At 44.5% G+C, this 27,735-nt stretch overlaps 1 protein-coding gene across 3 annotated transcripts in view; it reads left to right on the forward strand.

Annotated features, from left to right (window-relative positions):
* CRB2 (crumbs cell polarity complex component 2) overlaps positions 1-27,170 on the forward strand; it is a 39,473-nt gene extending 12,303 nt beyond the window's left edge. For 2 of the 3 annotated variants that reach the window (XM_054220415.1, XM_054220417.1), the window contains 11 exons: positions 781-976; positions 1,521-1,660; positions 2,135-2,317; positions 3,263-3,376; positions 14,598-15,545; positions 16,366-16,922; positions 17,770-17,935; positions 18,771-19,638; positions 21,241-21,357; positions 21,836-21,962; positions 24,755-27,170. In XM_054220415.1, the coding sequence (XP_054076390.1) occupies positions 781-976; positions 1,521-1,660; positions 2,135-2,317; positions 3,263-3,376; positions 14,598-15,545; positions 16,366-16,922; positions 17,770-17,935; positions 18,771-19,638; positions 21,241-21,357; positions 21,836-21,962; positions 24,755-24,982 (3,644 nt within the window). In that variant the 3' untranslated portion in view covers positions 24,983-27,170. Of the gene's footprint in view, positions 1-780; positions 977-1,520; positions 1,661-2,134; positions 2,318-3,262; positions 3,377-14,597; positions 15,546-16,365; positions 16,923-17,769; positions 17,936-18,770; positions 19,639-21,240; positions 21,358-21,835; positions 21,963-23,579; positions 23,751-24,754 lie in introns of those variants that run through there. The other variant, XM_054220416.1, reaches the window with a different exon arrangement.
* Positions 27,171-27,735: the final 565 nt, after the last annotated feature.

The following is a 27,735-nucleotide window of genomic DNA, read 5'->3' on the forward strand; positions in this document are numbered from 1 at the left end:
GTAGTATTGCAGCTAACACCTAATTTTTAATAGCATTTCGTAATAAAATTACTTACTAATATCTAATATCACTGTAACTAGCATTTTGCACTACTTTAATGCCTTTTTCCTAGTTATCTTAGAGCAAGTTACAAATATTATTTAAAAAAATGGAACCATATTTTGGAGAAGCAGGTAGGGATCACTTTTCCCAGCTGCCTCTGATGTAGAATATTGGATTGATTAATAGCAACGCAACACGAGAGTACCATGTCTAACTAAAACTGTAAGAGCTATAGTCTATAGAAAAGTTTAAATAACAATGACTAGCAGTGTGATTCTTCTCTTCCTGCCCTCCCTGTCCTCAAAGGATCCCAAACCAAAATAGCCGTCATTAGATTTTTAAAAGAGCTGAGTAGAAGATCAAGATTTTATAGCTTACTTAGCAAATGGGTGCTATTTGTGAAGTACTGACTGATCGGTTACTTCAGCAAACCTGAATGAAAGAGACTAAAGCTTCGCAAATACTGGAAACTATTTTTAGTTTTGATAGAAGACTAAAATCCAAAAGTCTGGACAAAATAATCTTGTTTGCAAATAAGAATTAAAGGTCCTTAATTTGTAAGAATTGCATACGCTTCATGAATTCCCGATATTCTTATGGCAAAATTCGAACAGATCACTATGCTAGCCAGTTTGGGTTGATAACATGGCTTTTGTGATTCCAGCTCAGAAGTCCAGGCAGCACAGATACACATTTCTGGATTTGTAACACAGATATTTCTCTGTTTTGTAACAAAGGTATGAACTGTGATGCTGAAATAGATGAATGTGATTCAGACCCTTGCCAGAATGGGGCCCTGTGCAATGATCATGTTGGGTTCTACACCTGCACATGTGCACCAGGTTACCAAGGAATCCAATGTGAGGTGGACATCAATGAATGTGCGAGCCACCCATGCCAGCACAATGGGACATGTCATGACCTCATTAACAGGTGAGAAATCACTGTTGTTTGGGCAATTAGATACTAGGACTGATCTAAACGTCTACTTAGTGTAACCTGTGAAAATTGGAGCAGAAATCTGTAGGGGGAGTTGGATTTAGTGTTTTGTACATCCCAGTGGTCGCAGTGGCAGTAACGGAGTGATTTATGGCAATAAGCAAGAAGGCCTCTCCCAGCAGTAGAACTCCTGGGCTGCTTAAAGGAAGGTAGGAAAAGATTCCTGTTATTGCTTCCAGCAGACATGTCAGATACAAAGGGAAGTGATTTGCAGAGCATGAACGCCAAAAGCAACTGCTGAGAACATACCTGTGTGTCTGAATTTACCTTTTCACAGGTAAGGTGTGAACTCTGAGACTGTTGAGCGTTGTCTGCACTGTTGTTAGTGTGACCAGGTTGTGCAGATGGAACTGTCTTGTTCCTCTGCCCCACAAGTGGGTACGAGGACTGGCAGCTTGGCTCCATTTGCTCTTTCCTCATGCTGGGCTTTGCAGTCAAATTAAGAGCTTATGCATTGCTCTGTTTTCCTGCCCCACAGCTACCGTTGTGACTGCAGTGACACAGGCTTTGAGGGGGACCACTGTGAGATGGATATTCTGGAGTGTGCCTCTGAACCCTGTCTGAACAGTGCCACATGTGTGGAGGGAATCAAAAACTACAGCTGTGCCTGCTGGCCAGGTAGGTTAGAAATCTATTTTGCTATGCTGGCATGTAGGCACACTGCAATGGAGAGCACATGCTAAATGGCCATGTTGAAGAAGTAAAGAATTCATGGTTGTACTGCATGGTCCAGTGTGATTTTTCATTGTCTGAAACAGTGAGGCTGCCATTGCTGCCCTTCACAGTCCATCCCAAAATCTAGTTGACCTCATTGCTGAGAAATGCACCCTGATTCTCAACCATAAAATTTTCTTTCTTTTTTCTGCCATTTTCCATCATGTGTTTTTCTATCATGAGGTAATGCTTTCCTGCAAATTGATTATATGGTTCCTGTGTTTGACATAGTGGAGAAAGTGGAGGGCCCTGGGACTCCCTGCTAGGTGAGCTGCAGTGTCTTCTGGGTTTTATTCTCACATTCAAGGCAGCCACAATATTTGGGAGACTAGTTCCAGTGAAGTTATGGGTGATGTTGACACTGATGTCTCTTGGCAGGTTACACAGGGCAGCACTGTGAAGAGGATGTGGATGAGTGTGCAACAGATCCCTGTCACAACGGAGGTGTGTGCTTTGAGCGATCCAACCAAGCCTATTATGGAACACGACCTGACTTCCCCCGTAATTTCAGCTATAGTCAAGCAGCTGGTTTCCTCTGTTGGTGCCAGCCAGGCTTTACAGGTGAGCTATGCAGTAAAGGGTCATCCTCTCTGCACCCGATAGATGCTGCATGGTTTGAGAAGATAGGAATGGAGCAATGACGTCTGTGCAACAAAATCACTTAACTACGGGTACTTGAGAGGGGGCATCAGCCTGGTGCATCAGGAACGTGCTTCTGTTCACACCTGTATGAATGTATTGCAGGCAGCTGTCGGAATGTCATTCTCTGTCTAGCAAGCCTGTCTCGAGGCTGAGGTGACAGCCTATGCACTCTCCAAGTGCTTTGATGAATGCCCTCTGGCTATGCAGATGCCAAGGTGGTTTCTCTTTGTCAGTCTCTCATGCATATGGCAGAATTCATCCCTCCAGGATATCTGTGAAACTCCTCATCAGAGGAAACTAATTCCCTGGAGTCCCAGATAACTATTCTAGGTGTTTCCTTGATGAGACTACTCTCATGACAGCGTGTATAATCAGAGTGGGTAGGAGAAGAGGGGGTTCTTGATATCTTGCTCTTGGGGCTAAAAGCTCCGTGGATGTTTAACTGAAATATCGCCCTTTCCCTGATTTATAGATACATATAAAAGGCTTGATTTAACAGATGGGGAAAATCCCTGGTAGGAGGGCCTAAACAATAATACTTTCTTCTTTTTTGAGAGAAAAATGAGAGTTTGGGCCACTGTTGCACAGATGGGAATGGTTCAGAATTCTGATCCTGCCACTGCTCACTTTCATGACACTGGAAAATCATTTGATCTTTCTGCACTTCATTTTCCCTAATTGTTTCAGTGATAATACCTGTTTGCCAGAGTGTCTGGAGACATGTAGAAAATTAATTCAAGAAATTCTTTTGCGTTTTTAAATGGCAGAAATGCAAAGAATTATGAATGCAGTTGTCATTCAGATTCTTTCCTTCACTGATAGGCATGTGCACCTAAGATGCCTGTTTGTGTTTTCACTTTGAAGGGGAGACCTGCTTTACTAACATTGATGAGTGTGAGTCCCAGCCGTGTCAGAATGGAGGGCTCTGTGTGGACCTTATTAATGGCTTCCTTTGTCATTGCCTACCGGGCTATTCAGGTAATGTTGGTGAAGGGGGGTGGTCGGAATCAGGTCCTTCTGGTTAACTGATGCCGAGCTGCTGCATTTCTGCCCAGCTGCAGGCCTGGATTCCAGCACTGGGTAGCCCAGGCTGCTGGGCAGGACTGAGATGAACTGTGGGGAGCGCGGTAGTGGTACAGTAACGTGTCAGGGGAAAGGCCGTGGATGTCGTCTGCCTAGACTTTAGTAAAGCTTTTGTCACCGTTTCCCACAGCATTCTGCTGGAGAAACTGGCTGCTCATGGCCTGGATGTGTGTACGCTTCACTGGGTTAAAAAATGGCTGGAAGGCCGGCCCCAGAGAGTGGTGGGGAATGGAGTTAAATCCAGTTGGGAGCTGGTCACAAGTGGTGTTTCCCAGGGCTCAGTATTGGGGCCTGTTCTCTTTAATAGCTTTATTGATGATCTGGACAAGGGGATTGAGTGCACCCTCTGTAAGTTTGCAGATGATACCAAGTGCTTGAGTCAACATCCCTGGAAGTATTTAAAAGACGTGTAGATGTAGTGCTGGGGAACATGGTTTAGTGGTAACTTGGCAGTGCTATGTTAATGGTTGGACTTGATAATCTTAAAGGTCTTTTCCAACCAAAATGATTCTATTCTATGTTTGCAGTCCAGGGCTCAAATGCCATGGGAAAGCTATGTGATTTTGGTCAAGTAAATTGATAGGGAATGAACTAGATTTTGAGACATGAGATCAGCTATGTAGAAGGCCTGAAGATCAGACTATCTAGGGGATCTGTATCCTGGAGTGAAAGTTCACTGAGAGAACTGTGGGGTTTTTTTTGTACGCGTACTATGAAGGTGAACAAAGTCAGCGTTCAAATAAAAAAAGGGGTGCTTGACATTCTAGTTGTCACAAGCTACTGACTGTAGTAGATTGGATCCTCAGCACGTAAAACATCTGTAACACATCTCCATTCCCTAACACCCCTGGATGATAAGAGCCAGCGATTTTTGGCTGAAGGCAGTAATCTGCTATGTTAGGAGGTCAAAAGGTCTTTGTGATGTAAGCAACTGAAGACTTCTCTGTTTACAAGGGAATGGGGAGTCTGGATTCTTACACAAATGCCCTGCCTGACCCTCATGGATCTCTGTTTTCTAGCTGAGAAGCTAGGGGATAATGAATATTGCACATCAGCTCTGTTGGGAAGGTACACAGCTAACTGACACTAAACCTCATTTTTGTTTAAAGTATTCGTTCTCAGTCTTCTGCATCTTTAAATTCCATGTGTACACTCTATTTTGAGCAATTTAACACCAAACAGTAGTTTATAAGAAAGGTGGTCCCCAGCACGGTCTTATATTTATTTATTTTTGAGGTGGATGTAACCTTTCCACAGTGTTCCTAGGCTGCCATCTCGTGGGAAAAAGAAAAACTTGAAGCCAGAAGAAAACCTTGTCCTTTAACTTCTTGGAACAGCAGGTAGCAGCATTCCAGAATCTGTCTTAGGCCTTTATTGTGTGGCAAGGTTTTTTTGTTTTCCTTCTGTGGTCATAGTGATTGAGTGATGTTGGCGTAACTGTCCTGTCTTTCCCGGGAAGACCCATTACACAGGTACTTTCACTCCCAGAATCTCAAGTCAACTCCTAGTTAACACCTTCTGTAACAGGGCTGGATTCTTTGTGCAGTTTTATGGCCTATCTCATTTGTTTTGGATTCCTAATTTAGGCTAGGCCAAGAAAATTTTTCCTTTTTTAGGTGAGGTCTTGGAAAATAGGCGTTTATCTAAGCTCTTTATTGCAACTTTCTTGGGTAGTTACAATGCTATACTCAAGAATTGAGATCTTGTCTAAAGAGATGGTTTAAAGTTTATCCTACTTGTCAGAATTCCCACTGACATATGTGCCTTGTTCTTTTTTCCTCCGTCAGTGCCCCAGCACCCTCAGAGTTCAGAATTTCATTGTGCTTTGCCAAACTGCAGATCTGTTTAATCCTTTCCAATTCTTAGCGTGCTCATGGGCAGAAAAGCTGACAGAAACACAGGATGATGGGCAAAGGAGTGCTAGAGTTCATTCTGTTGCATCAAATTGGGGTTCATTAGTACTTGAAGGGGATTAGAAGCAGGTTGCTCTTCTGGATATTGCTTTTGGTAAAAGACTTTGTCTCAGCTGAGGTAGTTCTGACACATTAACACAGTGAAAGGCTGGGCGCAGTCTGTGAGATCAATGAGTGCGTGTGGAGGAGTGAAGCTGACAGGGAAATAATAGCAATTAATCTCCCCTCCTTTGTCAATTAATCCCAGTACAGTCATGCTGGGTAAACAGCTTATTACTTCATATTAGGATCACAGAACAACTTTGTGAAGCTTCCCATAATGTTTCTGTTCAAAACACATTTCTGTGGCAGCTTAGATCTGCCATGAACTTGGGTTTAAGCTGCCTCTGCTGATTAAAGTGAACTTGCTACTCTGATGAAGAATGCTTTCTTGGGGCGGCAGGGGGTTCTTTCTGTATTTTTTTTTCTTCAGTCTGAGGAATTTGGGGAGTGTTGGGATAACAGTGTGAGTCAGGAGAAATTCTTTTAACTGCCTCAGTGCTGTCTGGGCTACAGCAGTGCAAGGAGATGAACCAGCTCTCCTTGAAATGTAGTTGTTGCAGAAATGGTGGTTCGTTCCTGAGAGAACTACATAATAGGGCCTGAAGAGGCTGTTCAGTGCGTCATTTTGTGCTTTAGTAGAGAATGTACCCTAAGAGGATGTAAAAGGTATGAATCAAAAGATTGCATGGGTACCAAGTGAAGTGAGAAAGAGAATGAATCATGCATGGTCTTGGAAATTATGTCAGTTGTGGTCAAGAGAAAAACATTAGGAAAAGTCTGTCTTTTAGGAAAAAAACCCAACAAAATGAATTTTTATTCACAGGAATGGTTTCAGTCCATCATGTATGTACTAAGAAATAATTGAGGCCAGGACATGAAGAAGTCAGGTTACATCTATTTGGAGTGGGAAGCAATTTTTAACCTGCAAGAATATAATCACTTAAGTTGAATTTGGCTCATTCACTCTTTAAAAACTTTTAAATGGCCTGAGCGCTCCCACTCGTATTTCCACTCCTGCTAAACTTGTCTTTAGAAAGGCAGTGTCCTAAAACACAGTGCTGAGGCTTTGGTTGGCCCGAATGAGAGGGGAAGAACACCATCGTTTCCATTGCAGACACCCGTTGGCAGTGGCACCTTGTGATCATGGTAAAATTCTGAGCTTTTTTGCACATGGCTGAGGACTGCTTCTGCTTTCATGAGAAATCAGAAGGTGATGTGGTGGGAAATTTGGGAGGAATTGTGATTGCGAATGTGTCTCAATATAATTGGAGTGCGTTTTGACCATTTTACTTTGTTCAGCCATAATGTCTTTGTCAATGGTAGGATACCTTCTGTGTAGCCCGCTATAAATGCTTACTCTGTAAGAGTGCGAGCCCAGATCAAATAGGCTTGAATTCCTGGGTCGTGGGTCATGAAATAAATGGGGAATGCTTCATCCTTCTAACCACCTTTGGATAGATTTAATTTTTTTGTGCAGGTATTTCTTGATGTCAGATTTGTTTTAGAGATGTAGCCCCTAGATAAGGGTCAGCTAAAAGGTTAAGATAGTAGAGATTAGAGGACTGTTACCCCTTCAACAGAATCCCTTTTGGTAAATATAGCTGAAGGGAGCTAGGGAACACTGCGTGAGACACCCACACCCACGTTGCATCTCCCTTCTGGATCATAGCTCCACGGTTAATCAGACTTTTGACTTTCCTGTCATCTGATGAGAATGCTGCAAGAGCATACGCTTCAGTTTAGATCCTGCTTGTGTCTAGGTGTCGGGTGAGCTTTGATCAAAAGTGTCCTCTGAGATTCTGATGTTTGTGATGTCATGATCTGTTTTGAACTAGCTTTTTGCGTAGATTTTCTGCCTATGGACAGCCTGCGATATGTCAGCTCACCATGGTTGAAGACTTTTGAGAGGATTATTAATGGTGGAGCAACTCTAATGAATTAAATTTGACTTTGTTACTAACCAAAATGTGTGAAGTCCAGCTTAATAATCATCTTTAGAATCAGGTCAGGCAAGTACTTGGGCAGAGCAGTGTCCAGAGACTGAAGAATTCTCCCATGCGTAGGTATGGCGAGGTGGCTGTCTTTTAACAGTGTCTACCAGGAGAGATGACTTCAAGATGTCAGATATTAGACTAGATTCAGTGTGTTGATTTTCATATAAAATGCTTATCAGCAATGCTTATTATTCTCAGTAACAGTGGATTTGCTTGCCAGCAGGCAGATCAAAGTTTCCTTTCCTTTCCTTAAGGGGAGGCAAGCTCTTGAGACTAGGATGGGTGTCTCTGAAGCCTGGAAAGAAATTCCTAAATTTCTGGGACTCATTTACCAACACAGGGAGGAAGTTGCTAATCTCTATCTAAAGAACATGTGTGAAATTTGGAAATTTCTATACAAAGTTCACTCTCCATTTTGTAACATTTTTCTACTAAGGACCCTCTGACATATATAGTGTTCTTTATCTTGACCTCCTCCAAGAAGTCTTACAAATGATTAGAAACAAAATAATTCTCTGAATTTAAACCCCATGACTGAATCTTCTAACTTGCATGATTGCCAGTGTGTAAGAAAGGGGAATTAAAACCTCTAGAAAATTAATCATCTGATCCTTTTAAGGTCTTTAAAATCCTCCAATTTCAAAGCCCCTAAGCAGTTACTCCTCAGTTGTGTGTAGTTTGAAACAGATGTTCAGTGATCCACCATTTTGGCTTATAAGAGGTCTTATTTAAGTATTTCATCTTGCATATAGATGTACTATTTAGAATTGTCATGGCTGTACTTCTTCATCCTCATTCTGTCTCTCCAAGAGAACCCTAGTCTGCATAGAAAGAAAGCAGTCACAGGGTCTAATTAGAAGTATTTAATGTAATGAATTTGAAAAGATGTAGTGACTAGCAGGGGATCAGAATCTGTGCTGACTTATGCTACATGGATTTGGGTACAATATATTTTCAATCAGCAGTATGGAGATAGACTCTGTGTGTGTGTATGTAAATATATGCATGTGTGTATAAATCAAAATATGGCTCTTCTTAAACAGATTTAACGTTCTCCAGTCTTCACAGTTGTTATACTTTATTGTGAGTGGGCACAAGCTACCAATTTGTTTTCACTTCAACAATAACAGAAGTGTCATACTAGCTAATGACATGTAGTATTTAAAATCCGTGCTAGTCTGTGCATGCGTGCGACCCAGATGTGACTCTCTGAGAAGTTTTGACTCCAAACAAACACTCACCATATCCCACTTAAATATCTGTAAAATTGACTGGCATGTTTGGATTGAGTGAAATGAAGAAAGTAAAATAGCTACAAGAGTTGTTGGAATGCTTTCTTTTAATATCTTAAAGAGATACTGCTAATGCAGATTCCAGACTCTGACATGTGGGAGGTTTTGTTTGCTTGGACCTGACATTGATACTAACAGAGACTCCAAGCTTGGGGAGAAGCTCCCACATAACATTTCTTCACAGAAATAAGAACCTTCTCTGAGTTCCTTAGAACACAAAAATACAATTCTGCTTCCAGGAACTTTATAATATGAAAGGAACCACATTTAAAAAAACAAAATGCAACAACTCCCAGAACCACAAAGGAAAAAAATGTGGTTGCAACAGCTAATTTTATAAGGTTGCTAACAAGGAAAGAGAGGCTGTTGGTTCTGCAGTCCCATGTTTGAACCAGTACAGTCAGCATAATACAGGAAATTTCCTTCCATTCAGTTTGACTTCAGAGAAACAGATCATGGTAGTTAAAACTTGAGACTTTTCTTTGTGAATGTTGCAGAGTGGAAATGCTTGTGCTCACAAATGCACAGAACAGGGCACGTGGAGGAAGGAAACGATGTGAAGTGCTGGTTTAAGTCAGTATTGAATGTACAGCAGGGCCCAGGTCGCGCTCTGCATTTGGAACTCTCCTTATTTGTATGGCTTGGATATTTCCCAGTGCTGGGAATGTGGCTCTTTGGCTTAGCCTATAAAAAGAAAATTCCATATTTTGGCCTTATTCAGGGAATTTGGCAGATTCACCTGGGAGGCGGCAAGGGCAAGAGGTTGTCTCTTGGCTTTTTACTGTGGGAGCTAATGCTGTGGATACTGCAGGGTATTACTGTAATGCAGCGAGTGAGGATACACTGTGAGAGCGCATTCTTTGTGTCAGCACTGACAGAGGCCAGCTGGGGAGGTTTAGAGCGGGGCTGGATTAGATCTCTCTGCAACGCAGGTCTCTGCTATATTGGCTACTTTCATCTCCAATCCCTTTTTGTCTGACTGGCATCAGGCAGCGCATTCTGCCGTTTCAGTCCAGCCTTTTTTGTCATTCCTCCCCCCCATTCGCCCCCATTTTTTTTTTCCCTTTACTGTCACAAATGTCCACAAGGAGTCGGCCATGAAATCCGTGCTGATTGGTGTGATCCTGAAGGGAATTTTTCTGCTAGCAGGTAATGAGATCTATACAGTAATTGCGATGTGTCCTGAATGCTTGCGTGCCTGCCCGGGGCAGGGAGCTGGTTGTGCGATTAGCAGGAGCTGGAGGCATGAGAAGGAACAAGAATTGACTAGAAAGGAAGAATGTTTTTATTTTGAACAGACCTAAAGTTTTGTTTTGGAAACTTTAGGGGAAGGAATTTCCTTGTTGCCGCAAGATGAATGCGGAGCCGTCAGATGCTCTGTGTGCGTCTTTCCTACAGTTCTGCCTTGTGCTGTGCAGGAACCGAACCTGGGGTGTTCCACCTTGTTTTGTACTGTGTAAACACACGGATAACACATCCTGTTAGTTCTGTGAAATGTTGTGTTTGCTTTTTACAGATGTTTTCGCAATTTTCCTTTTTCCTTTAATGATTTAAAACTCCTTTACAGAGAAGTAGTTTTTGTTTTAACTCAGAGGACAAACGCTTTGCTGGCCTGCGCACTTCTCCATCTCCTCCCCCACCATCTCCTTGAGTGGTGGTGCATGGTGGGAGAGGGGTCAAAGCGGTGTGTTGCCATGGAAATGGCAGTAATTGTGCAAATATAATTGTGTTGGGGTCCATTTGTTGCGGCTAATTCTCTCTCTCCCCCCTCTCTCCCTCCCCTCCTTTTTTCTTTTGATAATAATAATACAAACCCTAATTAGGATGCACCAGGGAAAGGTTGCTTGGAATTCAGCTGTCTTACGGGAGAGGGCAAGCCGGTGCTGGCCAGGAAGCCCCACTGAACTCGCATGTTTCAAGATTGGGCTCATGAATAGACCTCCTCCTTCAAGTTTTTTTGGTATATGACAGCTAAATTAGAATATCTCTCTTTATATGTGCTTATTCCTTTAACATATTACATATCTGTTGAAGTATATGATTCTTACAATCTATACAATGAATCTCTGCTTATTAATAGCAGTGAGTAAATCATTACTTTCATTCAGGGAACGGCAAGCTATATGGATTTTAATAACACTTGCGTCTATGAAACAAGATTGTTCTCACCACATCGGTAACACTTTAGAATCTAGTGAATAGATTTTTATTTGAAAATACTGCAGGCTGTTAAAGCTCAGCGACTTCTGAGTGGCTGTTTCCGACCCAGTCCCTGTCGGTTGTTAGCTTGGGACTGTTAGCTTAAACACTGCGAAATTAACTGGAATGTTTGAAAATGCTTGTCTCCAGATAGCAGCCTTTTAAATAACACTTGTCTGATCTTCAGATAACAAGTTGCACTGATTTGTGTTTGTTAGCCTTTAACTAGATAAGACACTCATTAAACATTTTAAAGTCTCCTAATGATGTAATGAATCAGATTGGCAACATTGCTCTTACTATTGATAGCTCAAATAATAGTAAACATTTGAGCTAAGAAATTTAGAGGGAACAGAGAAGACTACTTAAGAGTAAGTTGGTTTTGTTAAATAGAGTCGTTCCCCCTTTTATTTTTTTTTAAAATATACCTGAAAAGGGATGCCTAAGCTTCTCTTAGAAAAACAAATTACTTTTGAACTTCTTAATACCCACTTTCCAGTCGGTTTGCAAAGACGCAATCGTCCATGTCCTGGAGTAGATTGGAATAATGGATATCCAGGAAATGATCCATACTTCTGAATACTGTAATGGCCTATAGCAAAAATCTTATTTTTTCTGAAGTATTCTGCTGGCATCCCCTTCATTTACACTCTGTCATCTACAGCCAAACCCCAAAATTACAGACCCCTCTGCTGCACTGAAATTAGCATCTAGGAAGCAATATGCAACAGAAATCTTCTTCTTCTGCGTTGTTTTGGTGTAACTGAAGAATTTGACAAACTGGAGATGTTCAAACACAGTTGACAGAACTCATTGGTGATAATGGAGGAGGAGAGACAGCAAGACAGCTGGCTGATGAAGGGTACGGTCTCTGCGAGGTGTATAAGGAGTTAATGAGGTAGCACCGAATAACTGTTCAGCAAGGGGTGACATTGGGTTCCAGGAAAAAATTGTTGTAGCCGGATTTTTAGAACTCTTGCACATCTCCTGTGTTATCAGTTTGTTTTAAAAACTGCTTCAGATTCAAATCTGGCACTGCACTGGCTTCTAGGAGGGCAAGGATACATTAAGTGGTTTAGATGCCCTTTTCTTCTCCTGCTTGAGTCCTGTGATGGCTGGCTGCTTGCTGGCAGAAACAGCGATGGCAATAAAGATGATGCTTATGTTTTTGGTTCCTCTAGGAAGAGCTGCCCTCCTCTCTTTCTGCTGTGGAACATTTCCTTTGCCTGTTTGTAAGCTGTGAGGTTAGACAGCAGTGAGTAAAGACCTGAAGTGTCAGCTTATTTTTTTCACCCATTTCAAACAAATAATCTAAGAAATCAAACCAGCTGCATCCCATGGGAAAGCTTGGTGTTTAATTAGCCACCAGCCTGGGGTTGTGCACTCGCCGTAGGGACTAATTTGCCACCTGGTGTGAAGCACTCACCCCACAGGTGTCAGCTGGGAGGCTGGGAAACAGCCCAAGCAGGTCTTCCTGTGGCTGCTCCATGGGGAGAGCACACTGGCCGCAGGAGATGTGGTCAGGCTGGGAATGTGATAGGGGAAAATGGGGCTGGGACCCTGCCTCTGGTCTTCTCAGAAATGTAGAAATTCATGGCATCTCTCCTTTTGTTATCCAAACCAATGCTATCTTCTCCTCATTGCCCTGGTCTGAAATGAGCAGCATCTCAAGGATTTGGGACTATAACCAACCTGTCTTTCTGACGCCATTCAACAGCCTCTCCCCTTAAATCTGACTGCACACTTGCCTCTTAAAGTTTTGAGAGCCCTCCAATCCACTGATAACTCAGAAAACCCACTCCACGTAGTTCTACTGCTCGACTGATTTTACTTAATTCCAATTGAAGTCTTCCCATCTTCTCCCAGACTGGGATTCTCCAGGCCCAGAGATGTCCATTATACTCTATTTATTCCAACATGTTTCCATCAAGTGTGGCCATATCTTTGTGCTGAAATCTTAATTCCATCCTTGCTGCTTCCTTCACAGGTAAAATCACACCCCAGGTTCTGTGTGCTGAGCAAGCCCGGCATTAATAGCTGGAGGAAAAAGGCTGTGCTGAGGTAGTATTAGCAACTCCCAATCTGTCCCATCAGCTGAGCTCTTCTTCAAGGCAGACGTCATAGGCTTTTCCACAGGCACTACATAGAGCAGTTCTCTTCTAGTTTATGTCAGGAGAGAGCAATGTCCCAGAGGAATCCCAGTTAATGTTGCCTACCGAACAGCTCTAGCATAGCTGGGAAGGGCAGTATTAGCAGAGCCTTCCATTTCTCTTTCAGTGCTTCTCAGAGCTCCATACGTGTTGTGTCCCTACACTGACACAAAGCGACATTTTGGAGCTGGAAGCTGGTGTTGAGTCTTTGCCTATTTGCAGAGACAGCACTGGTAACAGCGACTGAACACTGGGTCTGAAAAGAGTAAAGCAGCTCGGTTAGACAGCGGGGTACTAGGCGTTTGTGCAAGGCTGCCTGTGAGGCATTGCTGGGGCGTGAGGGGGACTGTAACCATCCAGGCATATATTCAAGAAGCCTGTATCTTTGCTAAGTTTTTTCTTTTTTTATCACACATCAAGTCCAGCTCCAGTGCTCCTAATACCCTCTCTCCCCTCATCTCTTTCCCTCAGGCAACTCTCTAATCTCTTTGACATGCACATTCTGTCTAGTGGCTTTTCTTTACAAATGTCTTTTGTGTTTTGATTCCCCTCCTTTGTGTGTGAATTCCTTCTTTTTCTTTCTGCTGTCCTCGTTGTGCTTGCTAGCTAGATTCGCGTGTAATGCTATTAGATTGGGATAATCCATGCTTAGTTTATCTGTGTGACTGTCTCTGAAGATTAGTGAAAACCAATGTTATGGGCTAGATAAAGTGAACTGGTTCAGAAGGGCTCTTCTGTCAGTCTGGAGATGCTCAGGAAAATGACAGCAGATTTTCATTAACCAGATTTGAGTGTAATGTCTTGTAATTTACTTGAGCCCTGTTGGGATACATGTGCCTCAAGGAGACACAAGAACTGCAATGCAGTACTTTTTACCCAGTTCACTTCTGCAGGACTGGACAGAACTGAAATCAGCTTAGCGCAAGTATGGCAGAATGGCTGTGGAGCATGTTTTGTTTGTGGTTTGTGAGTGTTCTACAATTGGAGGGTCATCTGGGAATTGGACTTTTCTTAACTGAGGCTATTCAATAACTTCCCATTTTAATGCTGTTTGCAACAATGGTGCCTGGAACGTGCTCTGGTCAGATCTGTAGACTTAATTTGTGTTTCAACGTACCAAATCTGTTATGAAGGAAGCATAAAATCCTTGTCTGTGCTGTTTTGTCCCTTTAATATCCTCTGTGTGTTGATTACCTGTGGTGCTTGAGATTGTCTGGGATAGGACAGCAGTCTGTTGGGTGATGTAGGCTGACTGCCTGAAGCTCTGTAAGTAGCACCTTCTCTGCAGCAGCTGGGAGAACAGCACAGAAGTGGGGTTTTTCTTGCTCTTCTGTCAGTGGTGGGGCCACTCTGTAGTGAGTGTGGGGCTTCTCGCTGGCAGCCTTTGGTCTTTTGGTGGTTTTCTGAAGAGAATGGCTTAGAGAGTGGCAGTGCTGGGGAGGGCGGTCTGTGGCCGGCAGACTTGCTCTGGGGAGGAGAGTCACCATCCCCTGCAGTGAGATCCCATTTCTAAATCTCTTTCGCAGGTGTGGAATGTGCTGTTAACATCAATGAGTGTGAGGAGGGTCCCTGCAAGAATGGAGCTGTCTGTGAGGATGGCATTGCTGACTATACCTGCCACTGTGCCCCTAGCCAGGATGGCATTATATGGGGAGGGAAGAACTGCTCTGTCAAGCTCACTGGGTGCCAGACGCACGACTGCCAAAATGAGGCCTTGTGCATCCCAACCTACCAAGCTGAGAGCCACGGCCACCTGTGCCAGTGCCAGCCTGGTTTCTATGATGCCACATGCTCAACACCAACAACGTTTTCCTTTGCTTCCAGAGGGTATCTCCTCATTGAGCTGCCCATGAACAATCAGAGCAGGAGGGACGTAGCAGGAGATCAGCTTACCAGCGTGTCCCTCCGGTTCCGAACCACCTTACCCAGCGCCATCCTTTTTTACCGAGGCCATGAAGCTGAATACTTGTTCCTGGAGCTCTTTGATGGCATTCTGCATGCAGGACTGAAGAGGGAGGATGCTGGGTACCTGCTGCTACTGGAGGGGCTTAGAGTCGATGACGGCCAATGGCATAAAGTTGAAGTTGTTCTGCACAGCACTCTGCAGCTAAAGCTCTGGCATGACTCTTGTGATGGAGGTGTCTGCCTGCAGAGCTCTCCTGTCCCACATGGCACTGCTTTGCTCCCACATGCCTTCCTGAATATGTACATTGGAGGGGCTGGGGATCCAATGGTCAACAACACACAGAGCCAGCAAGGCTTTGTCGGCTGCCTGGAAGACTTTCAGGTAGATGCTGAAGCTGTGCTCCCAGTGGATCTACCTACAGATGAGTCCTCCCCAGTGAAGCAGGGCTGTGACCGGACAGAGTGGTGCCTCTCCCAGCCCTGCTTTCATGGAGGGCTGTGTGTGGACCTTTGGGCAACCTTCAGGTGCGACTGTTCTAGGCCTTATGGAGGCCCAGCTTGCTCATACGGTGAGTGCCACAGGCTTTACATCTGCCAGTTCCTGTGTCAGTTGGTGCCTCACAGAGAGTAGATAAGCATTGATGCTAGCTTTGGAAGCCATATTTTCTACTTGACCAGTGAGAAAGCTAAAGCAAACCCCTCGGTAAATAAAATTCTCATTGATCCCTTTTCTGTCATTTGCTCCTGCAGGAACGATTGTCAGTTTTGTTGAGCCAGAGGGTCTGGACTTCATCTTTGTATCAATTCTGTGTGAATGCAGAAGTTGTTTTGCTGTGAAAAGTTGATCTTGAGCTTCTGAGTTGAGGATGAATAGGAATGTATTGCTTTATAGATAAAACAGAAGTGCTAAAGGAAGCTCTTTGACAATTTTGAGATAAAACCGTATCTGCTTGTGTTGTGTTTTTTTTTTATTCCTCCAAGGCTTCTATTAATATTGTTCCAGGTCTTTTGTTTCGCCCCTGACCCCTAAACATGGCAAGTACGAAGTTGTTCTGCTGTTACCAAATTTATGAATTTTAAGAGCAACTTTGTAGCTTCAAAGTCCTTGAGTAAATCTGCTAGGTGGCAAGGACTCTGCTAGACCTGTATTTCCCTCTTCTGCTACTTGGGTGCTTGAATTCATGCCTTCCAGACAAAGCAAGGACACTTTCACCTACTTCTTAATTTCAAAGACCTGAATGAGGAGAGAACGTAATTACCCTGATGCATGTTGAAAATGTTGGGAAGAAAGATCTTGCCCCACTCGTAAGGAGTTGCAGCTTAGAATATCCCTGTGCCAGCTGCATTCCTCTTGTCATTGAGCTGATGTGCATTTCTTTTCTCTTCCAGAGCGTCCAGCAGCAACATTTGGCCTAGAAAATTCCACCAGCTTTGCCTCTTTCACCCTTTCTGATAGCCTTGGTGCAAACTTCAACATCTCCTTTTTCATTCGTAGTCGGAAACCTAATGGTTTGCTATTGCAAATCACCAACGAAACTGACCCCTGCCTCACCATATACTTGAAGAATGGCAAGCTGAAGGTGGAGATGGTATCTACACATACTGTGACATTTCCAGAAAATTTAGTTGATGGGAGAAGACATTTGGTAGCTCTGTCTTTCCAAGGAGGAATTGTTGGTGCTCACCAATCGGACACATACATGGAGCTAGGACAACTCGTAGCAAGACCTCTTTTAGCTGGTTATGACGTGTATATTGGTGGACATCCTAACCCAGACAGCACTGATATGTGGGGAGGCTACTTTAAAGGCTGTTTGCAAGACATCCAACTGAACAGCCACCAAATACAGTTTTTTCAGGTTGAGAACTACAGTCTGCCACAAGAACTCAATAGGACTCAAAATGATAATCTTGTGAATGGTTGTATCTCTGATGATACCTGCAAGGTACGATGGCTCTCGTTTGTCTGTACATCTGTGCAGTTGTTTATTATAGTTCTGTGATTACAGAACACTTTGTTGCTGATATTGGGAAGATGAGAAAGTTTTTAAGTATTGAAGGACGTGTGGTCCCATATGCTCCTGCTTCACTCAATATACTACATACAATTTAAGCACCATGTTTTCCCTAGCTTCCTTGTAGTCTTTGTAGTTTGTAGAACTTGGGTGCCCCCGCTCTCGTGCGGCTGAGCCCACACACACATTCCAGGCTCCACCCACTAACCAGTAACCTTTCCAGCTCCTCCCTTCATCCTGCTTCAGTTGCGCAACAGCCTCTTCCCCCAGGAATTCATCGCTTCAGCAACAGTTCAAGGAACTGTCTCCGTGGTGCCCTTAGATCAGAAGCTTTATGCCACACGTGAAGATGGGGAGGCCGTATGCCCTAATTTTCCCCTTCTTGCTCTTGGTGCTATAAAGTATTGTCACACCTCTGGCGTTAGGTGCGTCCTTCTAGTGACAGAACTTTGTGAGGTTTCTCAGGAGCATTGCAGCTTGTTTCATGTGTTTCTTACCTTTGCTGTTGTGCTTTGTTCTTTTCCAAATTGACAGAGCTGTGCCTAGGGCGTTTCTGTGGATCAGCAGAGCACACAGGGAGAGACAGGGTCTCAGGAATTTCTTGTACAGAGACCCTTGTGCTTCCTTCACTGCTGTTGAGTCGCTATTTTAATTACCCTTCTTTCTTGATTCAAGCGCTGCTTGTACTAATCTTTGCTGTCACATTTCCTTCTACCAATTTCTCTTAGATCCAAAGATGAATTATGCTGTTCCTAAATTCCACCATTTTGTTTTTCAGTCTGAGCCATGTCAGAATGGTGGCAGATGCATTGTCACTTGGAATGATTTCCATTGCAGCTGTCCAGCAAATTTCACTGGGAAGTTTTGTGAAGAGCGAGTCTGGTGTGAAAGTGACCCATGTCCTGAAGCTACCACCTGTATAGATGTTCTAGCGGGATACGTGTGTAAGTACTGTTCTCCTGCTTATGCCTTGGTAAAAATCTGTAGTGTTCACTGTCTGTAATCAGTATTCCGAGTTTGTACTGTTGCAGTAAATATAAACACATGCTGCAACAAGGAAATGGTATGATGCCCAGGTAGCATGCACTTTATGGATTTACCATCAGGTTGTGATAGAGCAAAGATGGTACTCAAAAGATGTTTCCTTCTGTTACTTTGACTTGATCAGGGAGGAACCTATCCACTTTTGTGGAGTGATTGCCTACCTTATTGTCACTGCAGTGCAAAGACCATCCTGCTCTGTAACATTCAGCCGTTTCTAGAGTCTCAGGTTATTTCACCAAGTAGGACCCAATTAAGTATTGCAAATGTGTCTCAGTTTTCTCTCAAGACAGAACCACGGGGAATGAAGAAAACTAGTTAGCTATTGATGCCCCGGGGTGGAGGGAGTGTTGTCTAGGGGCTAGAAAGCGTCCCGGAACTCAGGATGTTGGGGTGTCCCCAGCCCTGCCACTGGCTGCCTCAGCACCTTTGGATGTATTACTTTCTTGACTTATGTTCTAGTTTTTCTAGCAGTAAAAGGGGAATAGTTGGATTTTTATGTAGCGCTGTGAGACTGATAAGTAAAAATTGCTTCACAAGAGCTGGATATTATTATTAGAGGTGCAAGTGTAAACAGGAAGCGCTTTAAGGGTGCCAGCAGCTAGGCCTGTAATCCTACTCACACTAAGCTTACGTGATCTTAAGGGAGAGAACCTGCCAGGAGTTTGTGATTGGTCTGTCTCAAACATGACACCAACTGTCTTTCAGATCTGTTATGCTCTACCCCTTTATTTATAGGCCTGGCTAATGCAACATTTAATAGTTATGCTGCCATTGAGTTTACCACCAATACATCAGTGACTAGAACTCTGAGCAGCCTCCACGTGGATTTCAGAACTAGGGATGAAGATGCTGTTTTGATTCGGGCTGTGGAAGAAGTGGATTCCCTCCAGATAGCCATTAAGAACTCATCTCTGCTTGTTGACATCAGGAGTGGGAATAGCATCGAAGGTGTCAGGTTCCTGAGTCAGAAGACTGTCACGGACGGAGCCTGGCACACCCTCTCTGTGTCTATGGAAGAGCCATCTGCACTTTCTTCCAGATGGCTGGTTCGTTTGGATGGGTCCGTTAATATGACTCTGCAGGGAAATGCTGGGAACTTGGACTTTCTAAAGAACAACGCGCTGATTGTTCTAGCTGAAAATTTCACTGGCTGCCTAGGACAAGTGAAGATAGGGGGGATCTACCTGCCGTTCACTGCCCATCTCTCATACCCCCAGCCAGAACAGTTCCAGCAGTCCAGCGGAAGGGCCATCCAGCTGGGCTGCACCGGGGCTGATGTTTGCGCTTCTAACCCTTGTCTCAATGCCGGCACCTGCGAGGACTTGTTCAATTCCTTCAGCTGTGCCTGCAGCGCTGGCTGGGGGGGGCTGCTGTGTGAGTCTAACCTTGATGACTGCCAGTCGAGCCCATGTGTTCATGGGGACTGTGTCGATGCAGTAGCAGATTTTCAGTGTGAATGCTTCCGGGGATTCATTGGGAAGAGGTGTGACATCAACGTCGATGACTGTGTGCGGCACCAGTGCCTAAATGGAGCTACCTGCATTGATGAGGTCTATGGCTACTCCTGCAAGTGCCCTCCTCAGTACTCGGGACCTCGCTGCGAGTAAGTATCTTGGTTAATTTGATGCAGGGGTCAGAGGAGCCCCCAAATAAGTTGGCCTTTTTCTTTGGGACACTTCGGGAAAATTTTTCAATGCAAGTACCCGGTAGGTAAAGCACATAAATTCTGCTGTGAATTGGAAGGTGCCGTCCAGGTCCAAATCCTCACTGAAAGGTGCTCAGCCTCATCCTTCCTTTTTATGCGGGTTATCCCCATGCTACATTTCAGAGCTGTTTAAAGTGCAAGTGCTGTAGCCTGTTGTCACCTCCCTCTTGCATTCCCTAAGAAAATCCATCTTCTCCAGGATTTGACTCCCCTCTGTCATATTCCTGTATTGATTCAAAACAAAGCAAACAAAAAACCCCTGCTGGCCTGCCTATGAAATGAGAGGAGGCTCCCAGCCCCGGGAGCATGGAGCAGGCTGTACTGGATGTCCTGGAGTGCAGAAGTGGTCCCACTGAGGATGGGTTCCTGGGCAGAGTGCAGAAGAGGGACAATCTAGTCTCTGCAGAGAATGCTATTTTTGATAAACCTTTGGCGCTGGGTTTATAGAGATTACCTGTAGCAGAAGTTCCTAACTGCGGTTATTTTTGCCACTAGTAGTACACAGCCAACTTTCACGAGATACTTGGCCTGCCTGGGAGCAGGACACTGCCATTGCTAATGACGGTGCCCATTGCTACTACCTCTGCAAAAACAAACCTTACCCCGACAAATATTTTCTTAGAATATTCGATAAAAATACATGTGCACGCCTAGACTGATTAACAGCATTCCTTCAACCAAGGGCTTGGTTGTATTTTGTGGCATTGGCCCTAAGACTAAGAGGGTTGTTTCTGTGTATTGGTTAGAAAAAATGTCTATTTGAGTATCCTGCTCCTTATCAAATGTGTACTGGGAGAAGAATGTTTCTTTGCCCATCACCTTACTGCCTGTGCTGCTTAGCAGTGTGCAGTTCCTGATCCCTCCATGGAGCTCACGTAAAGTTTGACGGGAAATGGGTATGGAGTCAGGAGGAGGGCTGGGTTTTTTTGATAAGGTCTGTATTTATAGCATTTGTATTAGTTTGGAAAAAATCCAGCATATTTTAGTCACAAAGGTATGTCTCGTATCAGTAAAGAAAGTAGGAATCAACATGTTAGACTTCCATCCACTTGTGCCTGTTCAAATTGAACATTGAGATAAAAACTTCTGTGGCTGAGCTTCAGTTATCTAACCTACCCAGCTCAAATTTGCTGTTGTTCTTAGTTTATTCTAGTGTAGACAGTTATTTCATACTCACAGCTTCCTTTCGGTAGCCTAGCTGTGCTGCAGTTTGCTATTCCAAAATGCCAATGTCTGTTTATGTCTTCATCAGCAAGAATGGGCAACTGTGTGAGAAAAGCTGTAGTACTGATACAGCTCCTGCGTATTCTCTGGGCATGCTCAAAGTAAGACTCTGATATTATGATGATTTCTGAGACTATTTATTTGTGTCAAACTCCTTCCTAGAAATACCAATGACTCCGCGTATGACCTTTGCGAGCCCAGTCTCCACTGAGTCTTAGCATGCTTTTACCTTCCCCAGAACTGGTTGCTTTAAAGGCCGTCTCTTGCTTTCCCCAGATGGCCGTTCCCACCTGAGCAATGCGGTAAGAACTTCACCTGTCTGAATGGTGGCAAGTGCATCAGTGAGAGCTGGGGAGCCAACTGCACTTGCAAGCCAGGTTTCACTGGGAGGAAGTAAGTGCTATTTTTCTGATGCCTGCAAGGGAGCTAGCGCTCTGGTTCTTACGTCAGTGGGGTGGCTGAGCAGGTTCAAATGCTTCATCCTCTTATATATCCTTTTGCCATTCAAACAACTGCTCCGAAACTGTAAACTGGCTGTTATTTTTAGGAGAGGCAGGCTTGATATGATCCTGTTGACAATACCCATTTTTGCAGCGCAAACTGCTGCCAAGTAGATCTTGTGCCTCATGAGAATTCACTAACTGTGCTAGAGACCCACACGGGCTTCAGTCCCACAGAAATGACAACAGGAGGACTGGTATGAACGGGTAAAACTTTCATGTTGTTGGACCCTGGAGAAAGCACCTGAAAAAGATGCAACAGGAACTTTTCAAATAAATGAGGCTTTTGTAGACTGTATGATCTTATGGTTTATGGCACAAGAACACATGTGAGGAATTTCATTTAATTCTAATACACTTTTCCTTTCCAGTTGTCAAATTAATATAAACAACTGTGATCCAAACCCTTGCCAGAACGGAGGTACGTGTCAAGACTCTGAGAACAAATACGAGTGTGTGTGCAGTGCCAGCTACACGGGAGAGCGCTGTGACATTAACGTAAGCACTTCCCTTTGCTCGTGGAAGCTCCTGTCTATTTTTCCAACACGTGCTTTCTGAGGAGGAGCAGAAGTAGCTTAGCAGAGTCCTTGGGTACCGGGGTATTAGCGACTGCCCGTGTGTGGCATAGTCGCCTGCAGGTGTCCTGGCAGAAGCACACTGGTAAGGACAGGCAGCAAATCAGCTGTACCAAAGAAACCTGAAGTGGGAAATTATTTTGTCTTTGCAGTGCTGCTGCATGTTAGTCTCCAGCACATAAGCAACTGCAGGAAATAGTTTTCAGTATCTGCATGGGCTGCCTCTGCAACTCTCAGATTTTACAACTGCTTGGACAGTGATCGAACAACTGCAGTTGGACCTGTAGAAAGGAGATATTGCTTATATCTCCCCCACAGTTTCCTGGAGAATGGAATTTCAGCTGGCATTTCATCTTGGATGAAAGTTACAAAGCACCTTCCCTCTCCACAGATCTGGGTAGAAATGGTTGTGCCTGGAGGAGGCAAGTCAGATAAAGTCAGGCTAAAAGCGGTTCAAGTACAAGTGAAAAAGTAGCATCGTTTATCTGCCGAGTCTGCTCTGACCTGACGGGCCTGGTGGGGGGGCAGTCTCAGCGATGCTTTTCTTTTTCTGCATAAGCAAAGCATTGCTGTTTGAGGCTGAATTCTCTCCTGTGTGGAAGTTGCTTTTCTCTGTAAAGCTATTGCATGGACAGGCAGCTTGTCTGGTAACCTGGGAATGTACTAACCCACAGTGCATGGAAAAGGCTGTGTGCCAAGGTGGGGTTGCTGCTGTTGCTGTTACTAAGGGTTCTGTAATGCATGTGCCACCAGCCACTCCTGACATTTCCAGTTTGCATGCATAGACTCCTTCAGGCATCTTTGTCTTCTCTGTCCCAGGACTCTTCTGGTAGATTCCTTGTATTCATTTTCATCATCCCCATTACTTCTTGCAGAACTGTCTTTCTTTTCCCTCTTAAAAGGCCGGTGCCTGTGGTGGGGGCAGGGAGGAGGGCAGGCTATGGCTGTCGCTGTGGTTGCTGTTAATGATCGCTGTAGAAGCGAAGGGCTGTTACCTGCACTCTCCTGCTCCTTCTCCCATCAACAGCAGCAAGTTCGGAGCGTGCAGCAGGCAGTAGGGTGAACTGCTAAAACCTCCCGTAGTGTTGGTACTGCGTGACAAACCTCCCGTAGTGTTGGTACTGTGCGACTAATCCGCATGCTGTGCAAAGCTAGCACTAACCCCAGCACATCGCTCGAGTCTCGGCAGGCTCAGAGAATCAACTTGAACTTCAGTCATCTGAAAATGGCAGAAGGACTTCCAGGTACTCTGGGAATATTCCTTCTGTGCTGTGGTGCTTTGTGACATCGGCATAGGCTGTATGGCATCCAAAAGCTGTAAATAATCAAGCTTGAATTCTTTTGTTTTCATCTGTAAGGTGGCAGGTACTATTGTTGGCCATAAGAAATATTTCTTATTTTTAGCCTCCTTGTAATTTTAAAGATTTCTTTAATGACAAAAATGCCACAACGTAAAAAATTCTTTGTTACTGTGTTCCACACCATCCTTAATTCCACCAGAACCTAAAGAATACTCATTCAGCTACATTTCTCTCTGCAGTACTTGGGCCTTATATCGTTTCCATGTACTGACCTTTCTAACATCCCCCCCTTCCTGCTGCAAGTTGTCTTCAAGTCTCCCTGTCCCGCGATCTTCAAGGAAGCGCTGAAACACAAGCCTGTGTATAATCTTGTTGCGATGAATAGTTTAATGGCTAAATAAATTCTCTACCTTGCCATCAGAGGCACCATTGAAATTTTTTTTAGTATCATCCTCTGGGGTGATAGTATCATTTTTTTAGTATCATTTTTTGGGGTTACTGAAAATTCACAGTACTCCACATTAACTTCATAGTTCTAAATGTTATTTTTTTTTTACATCGGTTAGCTCTTTCCTAGTGACACCTACGTATTTTAGTCTGATATTGGTAAGGAGGCCCCTTTAATAGATTTCCACTGTGGATGCTGAATGTACTGGCACTTAAATCTTAAGGAACTGTCCTGCTGTGAAAATCATAAGCAGGGAGGAGAATAGGGAGTGCGTGATATTATTTGGACAGTTTTACTTCATCTAACGATGTCTGAAGTGTTGCTCAGACTCTTCGCTACTGTTGTTCTGACTAACAAACAGCCGTGCATTGTCTTCATTAGCAAGTGGTGTGCAAGGGACAGCGCTTTGTATAGCAGTTTTATAGCTCCAGGATTCGTCCCAGGAATTATTTGCATTTAGTTTTGCTGTCCCCGTGCCGGATAGCTGCTCAGCTCACTAAATCCTCTCTTTTCTTCTTGTGGTAATTCTGTCCATGTGCCATGTGTGAATTATTGTAATGGTATGAGCTGTTCCATCGGTAAATCTGTTTATAACTCTGCCCTGGTGAGATCGGCTTCGCCAAGGTTGACACTTAAAGAGTGTCACTGATGAGTGTCACTAGTTTTGAATCAGAAAGAAAAATTCAGAACCTGTTACTGTCTTTGTATTAAAAATAGTCCATTTTAAAAAAATAAGTTTGAACGTGTTTTGCTGAGAGAGTAAAGAATGACCACACGCGTTCTCAGTGCAGGTGCCCTCAAACCCTGTACTTGTTCCTTGCTTGTCCCTTTCTGTTCACGTACAGATCTTCTGCTTTTTTTTCTTTAAAAAAAAATATTCCCTCTAATCTGACCATTTTGGATTCTTCGACTTAAGTTATTGTAACTGCTGGAGTTTCATTGTTTCTCCATTAATTTCTTTTACAGAAAGGGACTCCAGGTGCTCTCTTCCCCTCCCCACTAATTGAAGTAGCTGTCCCTGTAGCCTGTGGCTCTTTACTGCTCCTCAGTATTGGGCTCATATTCATGATTCTCACTGCAAGGAAGAGGCGCCAATCGGAGGGAACCTACAGTCCGAGTCAGCAAGAAGTGGCAGGAGCTCGGTTGGAGATGGACAGTGTCCTAAAGGTGCCACCTGAAGAGCGGTTAATATAGGCACTACCATGACAAGGAGGTGCCCCCACAAGGTCTGCTTTGACCTTGATCTCTTTCGGCACTTGCACAGCAGATCCACCCTATCTCACTTTCCTTAAGGCATGGTGATGAAGACATGGACTTAGCAGTAAAAGCAGACGGCGTATGCAATAGCTGTTCCAGCTGCTTTCAGTTAATTGAGTCAATTGCACACCACTGGCTCAAAGTGAGCCTCTTTACTCCCTTCCTGCGCCATGGACTGCCCCATAGGGTCACCTCAGCAGGAGCTCTTGAGCTGCACCTGCTCTGAAGTTGCTCTGGCTCCATTCCACCTTTCAGGCAGCAATGGCATAGTTAAATCTGCTTTAAAAGGCAGGGTTAAATTAGGCACTAATTTACACGTTAAGATCTATGTATACTTTTAAGGAGCGTTGTATAGAGGGTATTTATGATTGGTTTGTATATACTGTTCCGTTTTTGTTAACAACTGAACCGCACTCAAAGCTTTTTCAGCTCAGGTGTATGAGGTTTTACACAAGCAGCCTTCAACAGCAACAGCAGCTGCGCACTCCTGCCCTGTGACAGCCACAGCTAACAGGGAATGGTCGGGAATTACTGAAATCATTGCACAAATCAATGGTTTATGATGTGATCTCTGTTAGACATTCCCATGGGTACCGCACAGGAACGGTGCAGTCAGAACGGCGTGGTTTTGTGGGCCATTGCTGGAGCCCGTGACAGGACCTGTTGCCAAGTGCTGAGCTTACCGTGTGCATGGGGGTGGGTGGGTGAAAGAAGTGAGCAGGAAAAGGGCCACTGGACTCCTGTATTCCCTGGCCTCTTGGGTGATGTGGAGGGGAATATGGTACTTACTTGAACAGTGGAAGGGGGAAGCTCCTGTGTAGCGCTGCTGGCAGCACAGGGCAGCTGAGAGAGAGGTGCTGGGGCCCGGGCTGCGGAATGTGAAATGCAGCACATGGAAGTTCTGAGTAACACCCTGTTCTACCGCAGCAGCCAGTGTGGGCGCATCTTAGCAACTCCTCCGTTGTGGGAGCAATCGGGACTGCAGGGGCTGCCCTTCTCCTTGCACTTGTTGCAGCCACAGCCATTGTCATGAAGAGGAGGAGAGCAACTCAGGGAACATACAGCCCAAGCCGGCAAGAAAAAGATGGGGCTCGAGTGGAGATGTGGAATGTAATCAAGATGCCACCAACCGAGCGGCTGATATAAGAACTGTCGCGCAACAGCTGCCGTGTCATCCTTTAACAGTCGTGGAACTGCTGCCGCATCTCTGTCTTGAGGTGTCTTTTTAGGACAGGTCTGTACTGCTTTAAACTGCTTCATAGGCCACAGGCAACTGCCTGCTGTTACTTGGCAGGAAGATTCAACTGCTTGAAGGAGCTCAGTTATTGCAGCTCATCCCATAAAAGATTTGCATAAAATGGGTCTGGCAGCAAGTGCAGTAAAGTCTGGGAGGAAAATGTTCTGGAGGGGCCAGTGGAGGAGAAGACGCAAGGGGAGGCTGTGGCAGCAGAGGGAGGGGACACAGACCCGCTGCCAGTACAATGCCGGGTGTCACCAGCAAGAGCGATGGCGGGGCCACCAGGGCACTGCCCAGCCTTAGGGCTTCTGCCTCGCCCTCAGCCACGCAGGGCTCTCAGCCCCCGGCACTCTCATGGCCATGCAGCCAACATAAACAGCACCATGCAAATAAGTGAGGCAGGTCTAATTAATGGGAATCAAACCCCTGCATTAAGAAATAATGCGGTTGTTTCAAAAAAAACATGTGCCTGTGCCTCCTCTGCAAAGCTAAGGCAGGTGACTGACTGATGGGAGGTATTTCCTAGAGCCGCTGCTGTCCTTCCATACCTAGGCCAGAGTTAGCTTTACATTACCCGAAAGTACCATGTGGTTGTATTAGACACTTCTACTAAATCTTTTCCTAAGACAAGACTAAACCATAGGAATATTTTAAGTGCCTTCCTGAGACTGAGTTGCCAGCTACAGCATTCGCTTTCTTGAAAGGAGGATGTTTACATGCAGAAAACCCGATGGCTTGCTTTGATCAGCCGTTGCAGTGAGGTTGGTAGGAGCAGGCGGGAGGTTTCCCCACCCGTCCCCACCTGCGGTGGCCCAGGCTGGCGCGAGGGCAGGAGCTGGACGTAGCATGAGATTTAATGTTTGAACATCAAGTGGTACTTGCTTGTGAGAGGAGGGGAGAAGGAGGTATTTCGAGCCTTGCACCTCTCAGGACCGAGGGGTTTGGGCTTGTCAATAGAGGAGTGGAATTTAGTTCACTAATATGGTGACCTTTAGCACAAAACCAGAGTTTGTGTTGTAGTGAGCCACAGCATTCATCTTCCACATTGCCCTAAAAAGGGTATTTGTTTTGTGGCTTTACTTCTCCTTTGTTACTGTTTTAGATGTTGAGTGAGCTATTTCTTCTCCAGCACAAGGTGGCAGACCCTGTGGAAAGAGATGCAGCAGAGCAGGCCAAATAAGGTCTAAAATCATTAGCATTTCAGGATAATTACTACAACTATCAATGAGAAATATTTTAGAAAACAGTACCCACTTTTTAATCTCCAAAATACTATTAATAAGCAGGGTGTGAATCTGCCCACCATAGCTACTTGCCACCAGAAGAAAATGCTATTCTGTTTTGCTCTTGGATAGAGATTTTTTGTTTTTTGTTTTTTTTTACTGTAGCTGTAAATTTTTCTGTAATTCTAAGCAAAGGGAAGAGTACAAAACTCCTGATCAGGTCTGGCCAC

The sequence above is a fragment of the Rissa tridactyla genome, chromosome 14 (genome assembly GCF_028500815.1).
Source record: "Rissa tridactyla isolate bRisTri1 chromosome 14, bRisTri1.patW.cur.20221130, whole genome shotgun sequence".
Lineage (NCBI taxonomy): Eukaryota > Metazoa > Chordata > Aves > Charadriiformes > Laridae > Rissa > Rissa tridactyla.